At 38.4% G+C, this 19,922-nt stretch overlaps 1 protein-coding gene across 4 annotated transcripts in view; it reads right to left on the bottom strand.

The window, feature by feature from the left end:
- The window catches only part of LOC114152879 (vacuole membrane protein 1), a 77,009-nt gene that overhangs the window by 20,339 nt on the left and 36,748 nt on the right, over positions 1-19,922 (bottom strand). For all 4 annotated transcript variants that reach the window (XM_028031004.1, XM_028031003.1, XM_028031002.1 and 1 more), the window contains 3 exons: positions 10,976-11,056; positions 10,666-10,782; positions 6,184-6,245 (listed from right to left, as the gene is read on the bottom strand). In XM_028031004.1, the coding sequence (XP_027886805.1) occupies positions 6,184-6,245; positions 10,666-10,782; positions 10,976-11,056 (260 nt within the window). The remainder of the gene's footprint in view (positions 1-6,183; positions 6,246-10,665; positions 10,783-10,975; positions 11,057-19,922) is intronic.

The raw sequence follows: 19,922 nt of genomic DNA, 5'->3' as shown, positions 1-19,922 counted from the left end.
TACAGAGTCTGGTAAAAAAAAAGCTGAAGACGAAAATGGATTTTATTTGTCAGTAAAAACAAAAAAGCTTAGCCAAAAGGGAACTAAACTGAACATGAGGTCGTCATAAAGGACTTCTGGCGTCATCGTGAAGCATCTTCTAAAATGTTCTCACTATTTCATGAAATGCATGTAAAAAAAAAAATAAAAATTATTCTGCTGAATAGTTTCCAAAAAGTAAGCTTGGTTCCAAAACAACATCAACAAAAGAATACCATCCACATGTTGAAACATTGGGGATGGCAGCATTATGCTGTGGGGTCACAACCCCCTGCACAAGATGCCTCATTTTAAGCTAAACATTTTTGACCCACACTGTTTTATCTTTCATCAGGTATTATTTAAAAATTATAAATAATATAAGTTTTATTGCCTAATTTTATCCTATTTCTTTTGTTTCATATCTATTTTGCCATTCAATATTTACTTAATCTGTTTGTTGAATACTTTTTATTATTAAATTATGAAATGTTATTGGCACCTGAATGACAGACAACTCCTAATATACGTCTTGTTTTATAACAATGATGTCAAAAGTTAGTTCTTGAGATGGAAGTGGGGTTTTTTTTGTTTGTTTTTTTGCACCAAGGTGGTTGTAATTATAAACAGCTTTGATATCATTTTTAAACCAAAACATAAAAAATTTAATTAGAAAGCTGAACATAAAAAGAGATTTCATTTGAAGCAAAGCACACAAAGCCTTTCGAACCATTTCTGAATTGATCAGTTTCATAATCCTCTTCACAAATATTTAAATGTAAAACTTAAAACAAACTTATTTGAATAAAGTTAAACTTTTGAGTTGCAGTTTCAAACAGTGAGCAGGGTGCAGGAGGAACTACCAGGCCCACGGCTTACACTCTTCCGCTTGAGAGGACTTTAGTTCAACTATTTTTTTTGGGTGGGGGGGATCACATAGTTTTATGATTTTCAGAATGTTCTTTAAACATTGTAAGCAATATTTGTTAGGTGCATAAATTTATCCTTTACAACTTTTGTTGTTCAAGTCAAGATTTTTACCTACCTAATCAAACTTGGTAGAGTTATGAGAGAGCTGTGGACAAGAGATGTCCTCACAAACTAATAGCTTTGCAAAACGTTTGTAAGGTAGTGTGAGCAAATATTGCCCAGTCAAGATGCAACATGTCGAAAACCCATGTGAAAGCAGACTGATTGCTGTAATTAAACCAAAAGATGATTTTAGCAAAGTAATACTTTGAGGGTGTGCACAATCATGCAACATGGCTATTACCGCTTTCTATTTTTCCACGCAAATTGATTTGTTTTTAAGAAAAATAATCCACATTGTGGACCAAAAAAAGCAATGAAATTGTTTTATTATTTGATCACAAAAGCAAGAAGTGTACGCATTGCTTCAGCCTCTTTGCATTTTCACAAGCTTTGGTCAGTCATAGCTTGCAGAATCTCGTCCTGAATTAAACATCGACTGGACACGCTCGAAGAGGAGACGTCTGCACATTAGTCCCAGGATGTTAGCAAGTCTGATCAGACACCACGCCGCATCCCGACCTCAATATCAGCTTTAGTAATCAGCCCAAAAGGCAAATGGAGGGTGCGGGGGGAAGTCATTGTGTCTCTGTAAGAGTTCAAAGTCGTCCTTGCGTTATCATCATCCTGCTGCTGCTTAAACACTAACATATTTAGCTTTAAATGCTTTGCCTGTCGAAGGGGACGGTGAGCTGTCTGCCTGAGAGGCACAAATTTCTCAAAAGTATTTACGAAGAACTAAGAACTAGCAGTTCCCAAGAACAAGCACAGCAGTTTATTTAATTGAGTAATTGTCAAGGTATGTGACTTATTTTTTGGTGTTATCTCCTTCTGACTGAACATCAAAACAATCAGAGTTTCATAGCGGAAAATGTGAGTCATTACATTTTAGATGAACAATAAAAGTGGAGAGCATATAGCTAAGCTTCATATCTAAATTTTTCTTTTTTAAATCAAGTATGCCTCAAGAAGCAATGAATAAAATAAATATATTTATTGTTGTTTTTGAGGCTATTTAGGACATTTTTAATGAAGCTGAAATTTAGTGGCATCATTTAAAACAATAAAAATGTTATCTTCTATTTAAACGTATTTACGAATGACAGAAAACTTTCACAGATGAAAATGAGGCTGTGAATATAAGTCAGCGGACATTACCGACATGAGGAACTGTTTAGAAATATTGTGTGTTGCCAAAACAAATCAAAGTGAAAAAAAAACGGAATAATGCTTTGCAAACATTCAACAACAGTCAAGCGAAAAAGGGAAGAAAACTACGCTGAAATTTCTGGGCACTTAATCTACCTTTACTTTTGAAGAATCACATTTTTAGTCCGATTTGATCACAACTTTCACATTCACATTTACACAAAGAAATATAAGACTAATCGAACAAAGCAATTCCAAACACTCATAAGTCTAGGAAAAAGAGAAAACAAACTGTGAGAAACCGGATTAGAATTAATGAAATCGCTCAGTTCGAGGGGAATCACCTAAAAGGTTTAATTCAACAAAATTCTCATTTAGACCGAAACTCACTGGAGCCTGGAAAAGTCACTGAGTACAATAAATTATTCAAGGACACACACACAAAATGAGAATTAAAAAAAAAAAATAATGTGTGCAGAAAATAATTTTGCTGTGTTGAGAAGGTTTTCAGTTTGTGCTAAAAACGTTTTAAATCATTTTTCAGTCCAATCTTGTGTAACACCGTCAGAATTTACAGCTCTGAACCGTGTTCTCTGAAGGGTGTGTGTGTGTGGGTGGGTGTGCCAGGGAGTTCACCTAAGAGGCAAAGAGAAAAGGAGGACTTTTATTTATAAAGTGTGTATTGCTCCATGTCATGTGAGAATGAGATCACCAGAACTAAAGTCCAAGCAAAGCGACTTCAGGAACTGACAAACACCGTCCTCAGCTGCTGAGGAGACTCAATCCAAAGCCATCAAAAACAATAAATAAATAAAAATATTAATATAAAATTTCCTTTCAAAGAAAATTAAAAAAAATGTTTTCACAGCTATGAATTTTTTTTTGCACAATTTTAGCTTGAGTTTCACAGTGTGTTATTCTATCTCGGTCTTTGCTGTGTCCCCACATTTACTTACAACCTGAAACAATGAAGGGTAAAACCCATTTGTGGCTGAGGTGAGAAGGAAAGAGGATACAAGAATTTGCACTTTTATCAACAATGGAGAGGCGAAACATCCACACACCGGGTGCCCGGTGTGTGTCTGCACACACACCCCTACACGCCATCCTGCGTGTGCGCAAAGAGCAGAGAGGGGGGGAGGACAAGAGCAGGTGCTTTCTGTGACCATCAAGGTGACTTCAAGCATCTTTACGGTTATGACTGTGGTATGCCAGCTCAAAAAAAACAAAAAAAGGTATCAAGCGGTGTGGCTGTCACTCATTCATAAGGCGAAATATGACTGAAAGCGAGAGTGTCGCATAGAGAAGCAGGGGTGAAGGCGGAAAGAAGTTCTCGGGGAAGGAAGGCGACGGTTGACAAGTTGTAAAAAAGGGGAAACTTCCAGCAGAGTGAGTAAGACTGAAACCTGTCAATAACCAATCATCTGCTGCACACACTCTGCAGCTCACTGAACAGTGACAGCCAGAGAGCACAGCACAGAAATACTCTATCCATCCAATCGCTTTTCCTCTTTAAGCTTGGGTGAACCGATCTTCAGCGATCAATAGGAAAAAGTAGAAGTTGTCAGACGCACAATTTCTTTCAACATAAAAATAAAAAAATAGATGTACTTAAATCCCTGCAAACATATTCAGTAAAGCAGAACACGTATTTCTATGTGGCTCATTTGCCTGATTGAATGTAGCTTTACTTTTTAAAGTAGACATACTTTTCACTGAGTCCATACTTCTGAATTTTTCTTATTAGCATTTGATGTATCCAGTTCATTTTATTTATCTAATGTAACCTTAAAAGTTATGACTTTATTAATTGTAGGGAGGAAAAACATCATCAGAATTAACAGAAACAAGAAATGAAGATTGAATTCTGTGAGAAATTAATATTCACTTAGTAAATTGAGATTAAATAATATGCTTAAATAAAATTAGACATTATTTAATAGGGCTATATATAGCCATATATATTCTTTTCAAAATATTTAATTTTACTGTCTTCAAATGTGAAAAAGAAACACCAACGAGGCAAAAAACAAAAAAAAACTGATGCAATCTTCTCCTCCGATTTCAAAACTGCAGAGTTGTGAATAGGACTAAGTATGTGTAAGACAGAGAGATTTTAAGAGTGTAAAAGTATGTGAATTTCTATGATTATCTGTGTATAATAAGCAGCACTCCCACCAGCAGCAGGTGTGTCCAGGGTAGTTTCCCCTGACATCTCTACATGGACAAAAATGGTGTCCATCTCCCAGCACACCCAGCAACAAATCCACTTCAGTTTCTTTTACACACCAACTCTTTTGAGAAGTGGTGCCGTGGATTCTGTTTCCAGCTGTATCATCCTGCCAAATCATCTATGACTTGTCTGTTTGTTGTTAGTTATCAAAGAGGGTATCTTCATGTGCTTTTCCACGTCTCAGAATAGTTTGGAAAAGATCCAATAGGACCAACTGGTCAAATTAATTTAAACAGCCCACTTTCCTGAAAACAGACATTGTTCAGCTGAGGAAACAGTGACAAACAAAACCCTCTGGGGTTATGAGTTCTCACAAGGCCATAATTAACAAAAATACAGAGACGGATCAATATTTATTCTTTTCCCCATTTTTTCAACCATAAATAAGTAACAGTGAGACTTATTTCACAGAGATAGGCAGACTGAATTTCCCGGCAGACGTTTTTTGTGACATTTTATGTTTTAAATGTTTACATTTCTTCCTATGTTCACTTTCAAGTTTTAATAAAGTGCAATATATATATATATATATATATATATATATATATATATATATATATATATATATATGGTTTTGGGAATAATATGCTGAGAAAGTAGATGAAAGTGAAAGATTAACTATCAGGTCATTAAGATGAAATGATGTTAACAATAACTATTGGCAAAATTAAAAGTAATCAGAAATAGCAGAAAATAGACTTGAACTAAAGAACTAATGGTATCTTCTGGAGGAAAAGATAGACAATGCCCACTAATATAGCATATTCTACTGGTGTATTGTATCGTTTGTCATTTATCATTATACATTTCTTGTCATAATAAGATTTACTTTTTTTATTGCTGTGATAAATTCCAATTAATGGTGCTTAAACCCCTCCAAACCTGTCTATATTGTTGGGATTATTAAATGAGCTTTTTAAATGAGAGAAAATATATGTACTAAGAAACTTGACAATATGATTAAATGTAGTTATTGTGTGAAGACTGGCGATGCAACCCCCCCTTGGTTAGGTGACTGGTGTCCTAAAGAAGCGTATTACAAGTAGGAGTATTTTTCAAGAGAACTATTGGTATTTGTGGGGCTTTGATTGTTGTGCCATGCAGTGACAGCCATATAGTTACCTAAAAGAAGAAGTAATAATAGTCACAATAGAACAAAAATCACAATAGTACCACAAAATATTGTGATAAAATATTAAGTCCATATCTCCCTCCATAAGCATTCCACTGCAGATGTATTTATTTTTTCAAAAACTCACAAGCTTCAAAAAACGCTGCTGCAGAAACACTCCACACCTCTCACCTGGATGCCAGATGCTCTCCACACCTCTTGATTTGATCTGTCTGACCTACGACATGTGACTGCAGTACGTTGCACAAGAGGGGTGCAATGTGCGTGGTAAAGAAGACAACGTGTTTTTGGTGATCGACAAGAGGCCATCTTGCCCTGCGAAGGAGCTAGGACATGTTCATGCTCATAGTCATCCAGCGGAAAAATCCAAGTCATTAATCATCCAACTGAGAGGAGCAAGAGCTCAAAAGGGGAAGAAAATGTGACAAATCTCTGAAAGACCAAGAAGAGTTCATGAAACAACCAACTGATGACCTGAGCGACCAACCAGGGGTCACCTGAACTTTCTAGCTCTGCTCCAACACTTTGATTTGACATTTCCGCCCGTCGTATGGGATGCTTCTGGATTGCAAACACACACACAACCGCCAACACACACACACACGCAATAAGGCTTACTCACCCAATGAGAGAGACCATCTGCTCCACAATGTGCTTGCTGAAGGTGATGATCACAAACAGTTTCTGTATGACAAAGAAAAACACAGAGAAGGAACGAGTCAGTTACTGAGCCATAAGGGTCGCTGCTGGGGTGTTGAACAAGGCGCTGTGTGTGCATCATAGTTTGACCGGTAATAACAGCCCCGCTCATCCACCCCCAATCACTCCTCAACCACCACCATGAGACGCATCATCATGCCCAAACCCAGGCCTTGTTAGGCTAAATTGGTTTTGGTGAAAGCCGGCAAGAAATTTGGTCACGCAGGGCAAGAAATGAAAGGCCTTGACTGCGTGACACATCGCCAACACAACGCACTGGGTCAGCGTTTCAAAGAGGCTGTCAGCAGAACTTCAAGAGAGGGTGTGTGTGTGTGTGTGTAAAGAACACAAGGACAGAGGAGTGGAGGAATCAAAGGAGATGTGTCACAGCTTCAGAGGGGGTCTGGATTGGGTTCCTGTCCGGCTTGATTGCTGTTTAGTCACCGAGACAGCAGGGGAGAAGAGCCAACTGGAGATTGTAGCGGCCATCTTGGCTCGTACTCGCTTGGTGGCATGTCGGGGAATCAGGGGGTTTAGAACATGCACACAATAACTGGCCTCATTTTGGAAAGTCTGATACTTGTGTGAGAAAACCAAGAACTATTTTAGTTTTTGCTCATTTATAGACCTTTTTTAGAACATAGTGCCAGCAAGCAAAATAACATTTGTATATTAGTGCCCAAGCTAAGAAATGTTCAACTTTGGTGTGCTTATTTTTAGTGAATGCAAAAGTTTAGAGAAAGTGAAAACTTACATAGTGATTGCCCCCCAACACATGAAAAAAGAAGATTGCACTCTGTTAAAATCCTTCAGCGGCAACAATATCACTATTATTCTCCTTTATTTTTAGGAAATATGCATTTTTAAAGGACATTAAAGGTGTTTTTGCTGAATTTCTGCCTTTATTTGCATCTTTACATAAATGACATTGAAAAAATTGTTAGGTTGATGTTTTTGGAACAACTCTTTTAAGTAATTTATAAAAAAAACAAAAGAAACCCCGTCAAATTCTACTCACTCTTGTCAAGTTCAAGGAAAATACAATGTTGCCCAAACAGGACATATCAGATAAATAATTCAGCTGCCATCACTGTAAGTTATCTTATATGTTGACTAGCCAGAGGCTATAAAAACTGCTTATATGTGAACCAGAGCTCTTGTATTTCTCACAAACGCGTGTGCGTCTCAACACAACGGAAGATCAATGGTAATTATAGGCAAATACATTTTGAGTGATATAATTATGTTTATTAACTCTAAAAACTGGCCAGATAGTTTGTTTTAATAACTCTCAATGAAGGGGAATAATAAATATGTCGAATTCAGAATTGCTGAGCTCAGATAAAGTCAACACAGTGCGATGCAGGTGAATAAACAGAAGTATGGTAACCACGGCAGCGAGCTCGGTACCAATGATCCCGCTACGCATCACTCAGCGCCAGCTTGCTGGGGTGGCCATTTTAATTTCATGTGACAGGGCACTTTGATCAGTTCTTTGTTATAGTGCTTATGTAACATGTAATCCAGGTCATCCATGTATTGCCGTATGCTTGTCCCGCTCTTTGTGTGGCTGTTAAGCTTCTGGCCGTGGGTCAAACAGAACCGAGGAGAACACATTTTCTACATAAAACAATACGGTCACTGTTACTTGTTGTCATTTATTGGGCTTCCTCGCACTTTAAAAAGTAATTTCAGGGGTGTTAAATATCGGCAGGTAAAATTATTTTTGTTTAAATCAAACTAAATTTGACTAGGATTTAACTGATGATGTTTGGTCAACTGTTAATGACATCTTTGCTGTGAAAAGGGAAATATTCGCCTGTTTATGACCATTTCCTATCTGTTGTTTTTTCTTAAACATGGAGGACAAGACAGATGATTTCAGGGTAGAAATAAAGAAGGTGTTTGTAATTTTGTTAGGGCTGCAACAAACGATTATTCTACTAATCAATTAATCTGACAATTAATCAATGCACATTCTGTTGAGTTTTTTATTTAACCATTTAAGTCTATTTTATAGGACATTTGAAATTCATTAAGACATGCAATTAAAACATATTTAAATTCATTTTTAAGTAAGAAAATAAACATTTTATTGCCTAAAATGCAATAACAGCATTATTTTAGTTTTTCTTAATAATTTGGAGCAAAGGCTGCATCTGCGGCTCAAAAAACATTTTTAACAACATGTGGAAAGTTTGGCATTTTCTGCTTGACTTACAATAATTAATTAATTATTAATAAAGGGTTGATATGATGATTAATTTTTGGATTGACGGATTAGTGATTAGATGACAAAAGGTGCTTAATAGGAGACTTTTGTTGTTTTTTTACAGAATCTGTACCAGTGGAAGCTGAACTCCTGCTAGAGAACTTCTGGGTTGAAGATATTTACAGACAAAGAAGGTTTCTTTTAATTGCAAAATGCTCGACTTGACTAAATTAGTAATTTTTGTTCTTTCACCAAATGTCCTCTTTTGAGTTTGTATTCTCCAGTTAGCAATTAATTGATTACTAATTTGTTAATCTCAATTAACTCGTTTCCTAGAGCATTTAAATCATGTGATGCACGATTCTAAAACTTGACTAATTCTGTTGAATAAGTGTTTTTCAGCTGCTAAACTCACTATTTCTACTTAAAACTCCTGATCAAATTAATCTAAATTAAACATATAATTGTTTTTAAAACAAAGTCAACTGACTAACTCTTCTGACTGGTTGCTTTCACAGTGTAGAAATACAGTAATTCACTTGATTAAAGGAACTGATTTAGGCTTTTCTTGTAATGTACCAGCAGCTCCAACGAGCGCTGACACACGATCCATCATCTAAGGCAAAAGGAAGGAGGAAGAGGCAGCAAGATGGCAGGAAAGCTGACTAAGATCCCCAGAATTGGTCTGCCCGGAAAGTGATGACATTGTCTTGACTCGCTACATTCTGCTAACTGATAATGTCAACAAAAGACACACACGGCGCCCTCACACACACATACACACACACACACCATCTAACCAGGTGATATCAACTCCTGGCTGTTTTCGACATGTTCCAGCAGCTCTGACCACACATATATACACAACAAGTAAGAATAGTGCAAGTGAAGCATCTTTTCCTTCTGTCTCTGCCACACCTCGCAGTTTGTGCTCTCGAGGAACAATCACCTGTCCCAGGGGTCCAAAGTCTGCACTTCAGTGACATCACCACTGATCCTCAAGTGACCCGCCGCGTCACGAAGCTGGTGACGTTAGCCATTCAGCAGCACGCATTTAGAGCAACAAAAGACGGAAGCAGTGGCAAATAAAAAACAAAAAAAAAAAAAAAGCAAAAAGAAAAACCCCTTAGTCTTTGGAGACGGGTGAGGACACACCTGAAGCACAGGTACGAAGATCAAACGTACGCTTTGGAGTATACAGAAACACACACGCACGCACACACACAAAAAGTCTCAAAATCCCCTTTTGTTTCCTCTTGGCCTAGAAGTGAGCGCGTCACCTGCTCTGCTGTAGGTTTTTTATTTCTTTTCTGCCCACACTGTAAATGACTGAACATTTCTCATTGGAAGCAAAAGTTGAGTTTGAAGTAAATTAGACCGAGCAGCTACAGGACAGACCGGGCCCCCAGGCATGCCGGAGAGCCGGGACAAGTATTTCTTTCCGAGAGACAGAGAAGGACACACCTCTACCAGTGGGGGGGCCCCAGGGACCCCTGGGTGAAATCTGGTCCTGTATGTGTGATTGTGCTTGCCCCACATGTATCTCTCCCCCTGATCCCCTCACCCCATCTGTCCCTCTCTCCTTCTCTTTCTCCATCACCTCCCACCAGCAGGCCACATTTATCTGCCCGTAACGTGTGCTTGCTGCAAATTTGCACCTCTTTTTTTTTTTTTTTTTTTTGTTAAACTAAATTTGGTGAGGGATGACGCTGCGTGCCTGTGCTTAACCCCTCCTGTGCGTCACCACGAGCACATTCCCCGAGTCTGCTTAGAAAACAAAACGCTAAGCTCCTGACGCTAATCACGGACATACTGCAAATTCCTGGACGCAAATTGAGGATTTTCCAGGATTAGATGAAACATTAGTAATGCCAAAATTCCCAACTGTAGTTTCTTAGTCAGCTTTGGGAGACTTTCCTGTGAGTTCTCTGCTGTACAGTGCGCAGGGTCTGCTGCTGCAGCTACAAAATGGTTGACAGCCCTGCCTCTGCTTCACAAAATGGCCTCCCTGGGAGCAGCTGCTAGTGCAAAGATGCTGAGCCTGACAGTGAGTCATTGCATAACACAGCTGTCTGTTAAAGGACCGCATGAAGGACATATATTTAAATACAAATAAAAGACAGGAAATAGTCCAAAAGAAGACATGCCAGAACCTTCTTTTAGAGGAGTTACAGGAGAGACGGAGAAGCTCACCTGAATGTGCATTTTGATCACAGCCTTTCCAATCAGCGTTGCACCAAAAAATGTCCAGAAGGGGACCAGAAAATGTCCGCACGTTAATCCGGCCAGGTCGAACAGCGGGTTCGGGATCTGAGGGATGAGAAGGTGTGATTTTAGACTAATTGTTTCAGTTCTGCACAAGAAATAAAACAACTGAGAGTGAAGTATTTCTGTTTGCTGGATTTGCTTCGTTTCTGCGCTCCACTGATTAAAACAGAGCGTGTGTAATTGTGCCAGCTGGACTGTCAGAGAAAGGTGAATTTTTATTTATTTTTTAACTCACAGAGGCGCAGGCTAAAATCCCAAAGAAGCCGACCTTCTGGATGAGCTTCTGGATGGCTACTTTCGTTCGGGATCCAAAATCCTGAAAAATAAAAAATTAAAATTAAAAATCTAAGAAAGGTGTGTTAGGATTTTAGATCACATTATTTGTTCAATTTATAAAACGGAAAGAGTTTTCTTCAGGGAATAGGTTAACAAAATCTTGGTTTTTGTTTCACAATTTGATCCACATCAGCCTGAGATTAAAGAAAAAAAGCTTAATTTTTCAAACTGTTTGTATGCTTGATGTAATATCACAAAAAAAACTCTGTCCATCAGAAAATAAGTTTGAACCAGTGTTGTTCATCCAGCTGCTCTAAGCCTCATTAACCAAATCTAGCAGTTATGTAGTTTCATAATTCTTTTGTGACCCTCTGTCGCCCAGAAAGTTGGAATGAAATATTTCTTCCTCTTCCCCTGAAATGATGCGGCAAGGTGTTTTATCTTTGTCAAATAAAATATTGTCTCCGAGTTTTATTACTCAAGCTCTCCCAAACATATCAAATAGAACCAAACTAAAAACAGAAATTTGCCCAACTTACTGGGCAATCCAGGTATAAAGTGTGTAAATTATAAACTATGTAGCAGAGCAATAAACAGATTTATGTGAAAGGAGGGTGTGAACAAATCTGCAGTGTTGCTTTTTAATTCCTGTTTTGCAGAATGATCGGAACTAATGATTTCTGCCTTTTTAAAAAAAAAAACACTTTTAGAAATTAGGGGGATATAAAAATAAACTTTTAGGGGTTTTCCATCATCTCTCAGTGCGAGCGTTTCACGGCATTAAGTTGTTTTTTATTTTTATTTGCACACTGGAATTTTGTTTTGGAATCTAAAAATCCCTTTACTGTCAAAATCAATTGGAATGTGAAAGAAATATTTGGGCTGTAAATGCTTTCAGTAAAACTACGTGCAAAGGAAAAGCAGCAACATCAGGAGACTCTTGCTCCTCCTGTGAACAAGTTTGCAACAAATGACTTAATTTGAGCACCAAAAACAAGGAAAAAAAATCAAATTAAAAATTTGATATTCAGTAGAACATATTATTTAGGACTTTAAATATGCTTTTAAGAGATTCTGCAACACCAAATCTGAGCCTGAGGGTTTTTCCTAAAGTTTTAGGATTTTATTTTACAGAAGAGAAAATCTTCTTAATAATTAGCATTCAAATATAGATTTATAAAATATATATAAATCTAAATCTGTCTAGCTAATGCACTTTTATACAAATACAAGCAAAAAAACAAGTGGTACAGAAGAGTGTATGTTGCGGAGAAAGTACTGATGCTGCGAAACCAACTCTTTTGATATTAAATAATTATATTTACCGTAAACATTTATCAAAAAGGGAATTTTAAGACAAAACTTGTTTCTGTACTAAAGTTAGAGCCATCATGCAGATTTAAAAATGTTAACGTTGGCATTAAAATGCTCTGATTTACCCGTCTCCTTCTCTAAATAAATCACAGAAAAAATATGTCTCAACATTTTTCATAGCCTGCAGAAACATTTAGCTGGTTATTGCATGTCTGCAACTCAATGTTAGTGCCTTATTAATTGTTTTAAGTGGCAATGTGAGAGAAAGACAGCAGTCTTGTGTCATTCCTGTGACTCAGAAATCCAGGACTTTTCCGCTGCTGTTGCTCCATCGCTCCTGACAGAATAATAAAGGCCTCTTTTCACTCCAATGACACAGATTTATTCAGAATATTCCAGGAAGAGAAGATATAACCTGTTTGGATTTAAATTGTTGTTGTTGTTTTTTTCTGGGAAGACTGTGAGTGCCAGGCAGCGCTGCATGTACGAAATCTCTGATTTTTGGATGTTTCTTTCAATATGAAGGTAAAGAGAAAACAATTACTTCAGGGCAGAATGGATTTCTTATTGCTAAACTGAAGATTTTTTTCCACTGAAATGCAAATTTTGCTGATTAATAAAATACTTTTGCTAGATGCAGTTTGAGAAATGTTGTTTTCAAAAATGTTTAAAACAAATCTTCCGATTGTTCAGACCTGAATGTGATGTGAAAATGTTTTTTTGAACAAGCGAAAATCAGAGATTTAACAGTAAAGAAAAATGTGCATCAGATTGAACTGTTTATTAAGATTTTTGGGGTTTTCTTAAGAGATATCAAACTAATTATTTTGCTAATTATATCAAATTTTTTAAAATAAACAATATTTTATTTAGAGACATATTTTAATTTACTTTATAAAAGACGAAAATGCCTTTCTTTTTCTGCTTAATTTTCTTGATTTTACCCAGACAAGTTCTGGAATGTAAAAAACAGAACATAAAAGTTTTAAAGCTTTAGGTCGATTTTGTTCTTAGGGAATAGAAAAATAAACTGAAAAATTAAGAAATGTGAATGATTAAATTCAGATTTTATACAATAACGTACATTTAAAGAACTGTGCATCTGATTTAATCGTTTTAAATCTCTGTGAAGGATATTTTTATCTATACAAACTAAAAGATTTTTGTGCATAAATGGACACTGCAAATGCATTTATTAATTATACCAATAAGAAGGCCTTGCTTTGCATTTAACATTGATACAAGTATATATGAATGCTTGTTTTAAATTTGTTTTGATAGAATATAATAAACCTGATTATTTGCTGTCCTTCATGTTTAGTTTCCCAAAGAATAAAGATTTATTCTTGATTGAAAAAGTCACAATTTAAATAAAAAAAAAAAATACTGTTTTAAGTAATTTTAATAAAAGACAAAGCAAGGCCTCTCCGATTTTCTTGTGGATTTTTTTATTTTTTCTCTTAGCTTCATGATGTCCAGACGGGAGGCTTGCAACATTATCATGCCTTATATGGTCAATAAAACCAATTCGGTGCTGATGACATTCTTTGCGGGGTGCAACCCAGCAGACAGGAAATCTGAGAGACGCAAGAGGCGGCCTAATAAGGTGGTGGGGGGAGCAAGGAGACACAGAATCTGATTGGTTCTCGATTTGAATTTCTGCCTCCACTGTTGTCCAATCGTGAAAGTTTCTCCTCAGACAACCCAGTAGTTTTAATTTCACCCAGTCCCCATGTGCATGTGTAGGGGTGTGTGTGTGTATGTGTGTGGGTGTGTGTGTGTGTGTGTGTGAGCAGCTCAGCTGGTGGGATGCAGGGAGGGAAGGAATGTGCGTGGCTGCTTTACAGCCGAACCGCTGAGGACAGAGTCGGGGACACCTGACAACGATGACTCCTGCAGAACCAATCACAGCGCATTTCTTTTGTTTTCAGACATCGTGACACTTTGGTTATTTAGGTGCTGCAGTTGAACTTTTGGCTCGTGCAGCGAGAGACCATAAAAATAGTCAGAGAGCATGCAAGTATCATTGCAGTCTGAACAAAGGGTCCCAGAGGAGATAAGAGGAGGGGGCCACAGAGCGTTAGTGAGTGTATGTGTCAACTTGTGACACTGTGATTTACTACAGCTGAACTGCACACTTGGATCCCCTCTCCTTTGTGCATTTCTGGGCCATGGAGGCATCTATCTAGGATGGCTAGGATTCAGACATCCCGGCTCTGCCGCTGGCGGTTGAAGGAAAATCACGGTTTTTTCCCTGGCGCCTGGCCAGGAACGTGTCCTCCCAAACACTAGCCCAGTTCTCCGCCCCCGTTAGCGGCAGCCTGATGATCAAGAGGAATTACATTTCGTAAAATCATTGTGAACCTATGATCCTGTGTAACGGTAAAGATTTGATCCCACCTTTAGCTGTTTAGCGCAGACCAGGAGCTATTTCTGTATCCTGATAAATTAACCCTTAGTAGGCAAAATTGAGATTGTAATTGGTAAGTAATGTCCCGCATCGGTTTTCTTTTGATTCAAGCACATATATTGAATAGATTAGGAGTCATGGAAAAGCTGGAACCAGGGGCGGCTCCAGGAAGTTTTAAAAAGGGGGGAGAAATGGGGGTCCAGTGAGAATTAGAGAAGGACAAAAAAGAAAAGACATTAGGATATCATTAATATACAAGTAATGCTGCACCTCAAGCTTTTATTCTCTTTGGTGCACAGAGAGGGTCCAGTAAATAGGCAGGTGGCCAGGATTTTTACCAGAATTGATTCAGGATAGACATTTCAAATTATGAACAACCAGAGGAAAAACAAACAAACACAACAAAACAAAACAGGCACAACAGAGCTTTTTTTTCCAGTTTATTCAGAAATTCTGAAGGAATGGGAATGTCCTCACGTAAATTATAACATGTAAATATAACATAATGTAAATATATTTTATATTAGCAGATATGCTCTATATGCTAATAGGCTCAGAACCAGAAATCTCCAAATGAATTTTCTCAAACTGACCTTTTGTCTGGAGATGCACAAATCAACCAGAGCTCGGAATGGGCAGATATTTCAAGGATAAATAAAAAAACGTAGTTTAGAAATCTATTTTTTAAGAGTGTCCTGGCAATTTTTCAGGCTAACCAGCGATTGGCAAGTCAAATATTTTTCTGTTCATTAAATGCATCCGAAAAATTTATTTTCGGATGCAGTTTTCTGAATGATACATGTATCATTCAGCAAATTTCTATATACAGTATTAAATTTTGAAGAGTCAATGTTGTAATTTACAAACTCATAATTAGTAGCTCAAAGTTCTCCATTGTCTCCAAATATCTGAAGACAATGGAGAACTTTGAGCTATTTGCAGATAACAAAAGTATCAAACAATAGCATGTACTTTAATAGACATTGTAAAGTTATAATAAATAAAAAAAACTGTTCAATATCACACTATGACGAATAAATGGGGATAATCATGTAATATCCTTTTAACACATCAATGACTGAAAATCGGAAATCGCTAGCCAGAAAGCGACTGATCGGTGAATCTCTGTTGGTCTTTGTCTTTTATGTTTTTATTTTTTAACACTTTAAAAACATGATGTGATACTAACTTATTAAAGTCCAGTCACCGACAAAAAGCAGGGCAGTGACAACACTGCTCTCTATTTGGAAAAGTAAGCATGAGACAGGGAAAAATCTATGCACAGCCTATACACGAGTCAACACCCACGCACTTTCCCCCCGCCCCGCTCCGCTCGCTGTGTGTTTTTTTTCTCAATGAAAATCTTTCACACAGAGGACACACACAACGTTTAAAGTTCATCTCATTAACTCCTGACAAGCCTGCGCCTGCTCCGTCCTCTACAGGAAGTGGACTGATTAAGAACTCGTGACGTAACCGACGTTACGGTCCCCCTTTCAAGGATTAAGAAAAGGGAAGAAGAGCACAATCAAATCTGTCCACACCTCACACACACACACACACACACACACAGAGAGAGAGGGAGAGAGAGAGAAATGCACCCCTGAGTCCACGTTGACAAATTCTTTAACAAGCTGTGGTTAAAGGGAAGCTGGTTTTAGTGTGAGTCACCCCCCTCCTTTCAAACAGTTTACTGGAAATAAAGAGGGAGGAGGAGGGAGGGGGCACTTTCAGAGAAGTCATGTGACGGGGCTGGGCAAACCACAGCACAGAGCGGCTTTGAGTGCAGTAGGCCAGGGGGGAAAGGAGGCATACGCCCAGCGCAGATGGCCCTGATTTGAGTTACAGGAGATACGATCCTGGGAGTTGGCAATCAAGAATTCACAGCCTGTTAACCCCTTCCGTTCCAGATGAAAGAGAGAAAAAAAAGTTGCTAAGTCAAAAAAATAACTGTAGTTCAGATGGGGGCTGGGAGAACAGAATCTGAGACAGCATGTGTCAGTTCGGAGGATTTCATGCCCTCTTGTACTGTGTGAGCCAAAAAAAAAAAAAAAAACTTTAAGAGGAGCCTGACATTCATGACATCAGCGTCTGGAACCGTTAGAAAAAGCATGACTTCATTATTTTTGAATAGGTCTGTTGAATGAGAGAGAGAGAGAGAGTTGGAGAGAGAAAATACTTTGAGAGGTTTGCTGCTGTGCGTCACGTGAACTTGTGGCAGGAAGTTGGCTCGAGCGGGCTTGGAGGAAAAATCAAAAAAACCAGGCTTAAGTCAACCCGCTTGGCACTGGCGGACCGTGGCGACCAGAGCGGCGACAAAGTCAGACAAAGCTGGGGTGAAGAGTGTGTGGGCCGAGAGGGGGTGAGTGGGAGTGAAAAGAGGAAGGGGGGAGTCGGGGCCATCATGGACGTGGAGCCATGGTGGGTTGAAGCGGGGTCAGATCCTTGACAAAAAGACTTAACCGCTTCCTGTCTGATGCACAGTGATCCGGACATGTCCTTGTTTTTCTCCCCGTCCCCCAGTGGATTCACTTTGCTCTACTACTAACCAAAGGTCCAGCATTAAACGGCGCAGGTGATGAAGACCTCAGTCCACTACGAAGATGAAAGGGGAATTAAAGACTGGCTTTGCCGGAACATCCGAACATCAGAGCAGCTGTAAAAGCTTCACGGTTCCAGGTCTTAAGTCCTTGATGGTGCAAAAAAAAAACAAAAAAACTTGCGTCCGGATGCTGTTCAAACACACAAGCCCTCGTCACATACTTTCACACACAGCTGTGTAAAGAAAGAGAGAGAGAGGCAGAGAGAGAGAGAAGGAGGATAAGAGACAGAGTTTAGAGAGAGCAACACACAGTGGAGGACAGAGGAGTTGAGAGAATAGCAACTGAGGGACCGTCAGGCTAAGTCAGAAAGAGAGCGAGGCTGAGGTTGCGGTAGCTTCGTCACTTCCAATCAGTCTCTCTATGGATGCGAGAGCAAAAAGTGGCGCTCCTCCTGCGTCCCACCGTCGCCGGTTTGCTTGCGGACGAGGTCTTCGGCGCTCGGATGACGATTGAGACAATGTGTACAGCGAACATCGCCCGTTTTGCCTCGCTCCTCTACACTCTCCTCCGCCTCACTGGCCGACTGTCGGCAGGGAAGCTCCCCTATATCAGCGAGTGATGTCAGAGCAAACCCCTCTCGCACATGTGGTCCAAACTCCGGTACTGATGTTGATTGCCAGCCTGGGCTGCTGTCTGCTGCGATTTCAGCAGGTGCAGCATCCCCGCGCTTCGTTCGGCTGCAGAACAGGATTTCTTATTTCTTTCTTTCTTTTTTCTTTTTGGTTTGTTTAGGAAAATGTGTGGGAAATATGGGGGGCACACATTAACTCAAGTTCTAGTCAGAAGTTTACATACACATGTCCTTGATATGAATGTCATCAGTTTTCAAGTTTTAAAGATTTATCTGAGGTATTCTTTTTCTATACAACTTGGAATTTTAAAAAAAGAGCTGAGTGTTTATCGCCGATGTTCTCTCATCCACACATGGTCATAATTACGCATACAGACTCAAATATGTTTTAATTTGACTTCTCGGTAGTTACTAGAGCTGAGCGATGTGGCTTAAAATCTCAGATTTATTCATACCAAATCAGATTTTAATTGATTCTTTGTCTTATGTAAAATGCATTTTTTTTTACCCCTTAAATACATATTGAATTTGCTGCAGAACTGCTACACAAGGTCACGGACTTCTGTCTGGTTTTGGCGAATATGCCGTTTTTATTGATCACAAAAATTTTATAATCCAAGTTCAAAGATGCTAAAGCTACAAAAGCTAAAATGCTCTGTTGCTAGGTGTATTAACACACACAATTTATTACACCGTTGTCCAGCATCAGGTTGCTGAAGCACTCGCCCTTGATGGATGGAGCGGTAAGTTCCTTCTCTCTGCAGAAACGACGGACACAGCGAGCTACAGAAGCCTGAGTAATACGTTGGTTAAAAAAAAAATAAATTCTTGATTTCCCAGAAATTAAATCTTCATAGACAGGAAATTTGATTAATCAATAAAACCAATTTATCATAAAGCCTTACTAGTTTCCATAAGAGTTTGCAGCAGACGACTAGTCTAAAGTATCTCTTTGACAGCTATGACAGAATTGAGTATTTCTGAAGAAAGATAAGAAATGAACTAAGTTCCAGGAAACTTGGCGATGTAAGGAAAGAACTGTGGTAAACATTTTTGGAGACATTTCAAAACTGCAGATTTAAAGATTATCGCGATTGTACAGAAGATTTCAATTTGTTCAGATGTGTCACTAATTCGCCACGGTCAAATGAAACAAAGTTGATCAGAATAGTTAGGATTGGTAGAAGAATAAGAACCCACCAAAGTTCCTACTCCTGAAACACCAGCATCATCGTTCACAGTGAAGTCGCCTGGCAACCAGGAACAAAGTATCTGCTGCTAAATGAGCACCATTAAGTTTAATTATTATTTGCAGCTACCTACATACCGTCTGGGGAAACTTTTATGGTCAGATAAATGAAATAATAAACTGACAAAAATGATGTTAAAAAGAAGTATGTTTGGAGAAGTAAAGATGAGGTTTTCAAATCTGCAAAACCTGTGGAAACTATCAAGCATGGCAGTGGCAGTATCATGCTATGGGGGTGTGTCTCTGACAGTGGTACTGGTATTGCACTAAGAATCACAAGTGACTTTATTCACCAAATTTGTGCACACAAGGAACCTCACTGTTTTCACTTTGCTCTTATATTTATTTGAAAAATAAACATGTAAAAAAAACCCGATTGGATAAGAAGTTTATTGCAAATATTATTGAAATGAAATAGGCTGTTCATCAGTTCATTACAGGTTTGAACTCTAAGAAAAAAAAAATCCTAATAATATGTTAATACTATGATGCCCGATTACAGAAACTATGATAACAAATATAATATCTCTGTCTAGTAATCACTGAAAAAAAATTCCCAGTTGGCATCTCAGCAGTTAAACCTTTCGTAGAGTTACTGAACCCTCTGTTCTTTGTTTCTTTTGGTATCTTGATGATTTATTGTTGGTGATGAGTCTTTGAGGTTGGAACGCCTCCTTGCCATCACCCTAATCATCAGCGACCGCCACAGATTCTTCATAAGATTATTTATCACTGGTTGAGCAACTCTAAAATGTTACA

Source organism: Xiphophorus couchianus, chromosome 11 (genome assembly GCF_001444195.1).
Source record: "Xiphophorus couchianus chromosome 11, X_couchianus-1.0, whole genome shotgun sequence".
Lineage (NCBI taxonomy): Eukaryota > Metazoa > Chordata > Actinopteri > Cyprinodontiformes > Poeciliidae > Xiphophorus > Xiphophorus couchianus.
Note: the sequence above shows the minus strand (reverse complement) of the source record. Positions and strands in the feature narration are given on the sequence as shown.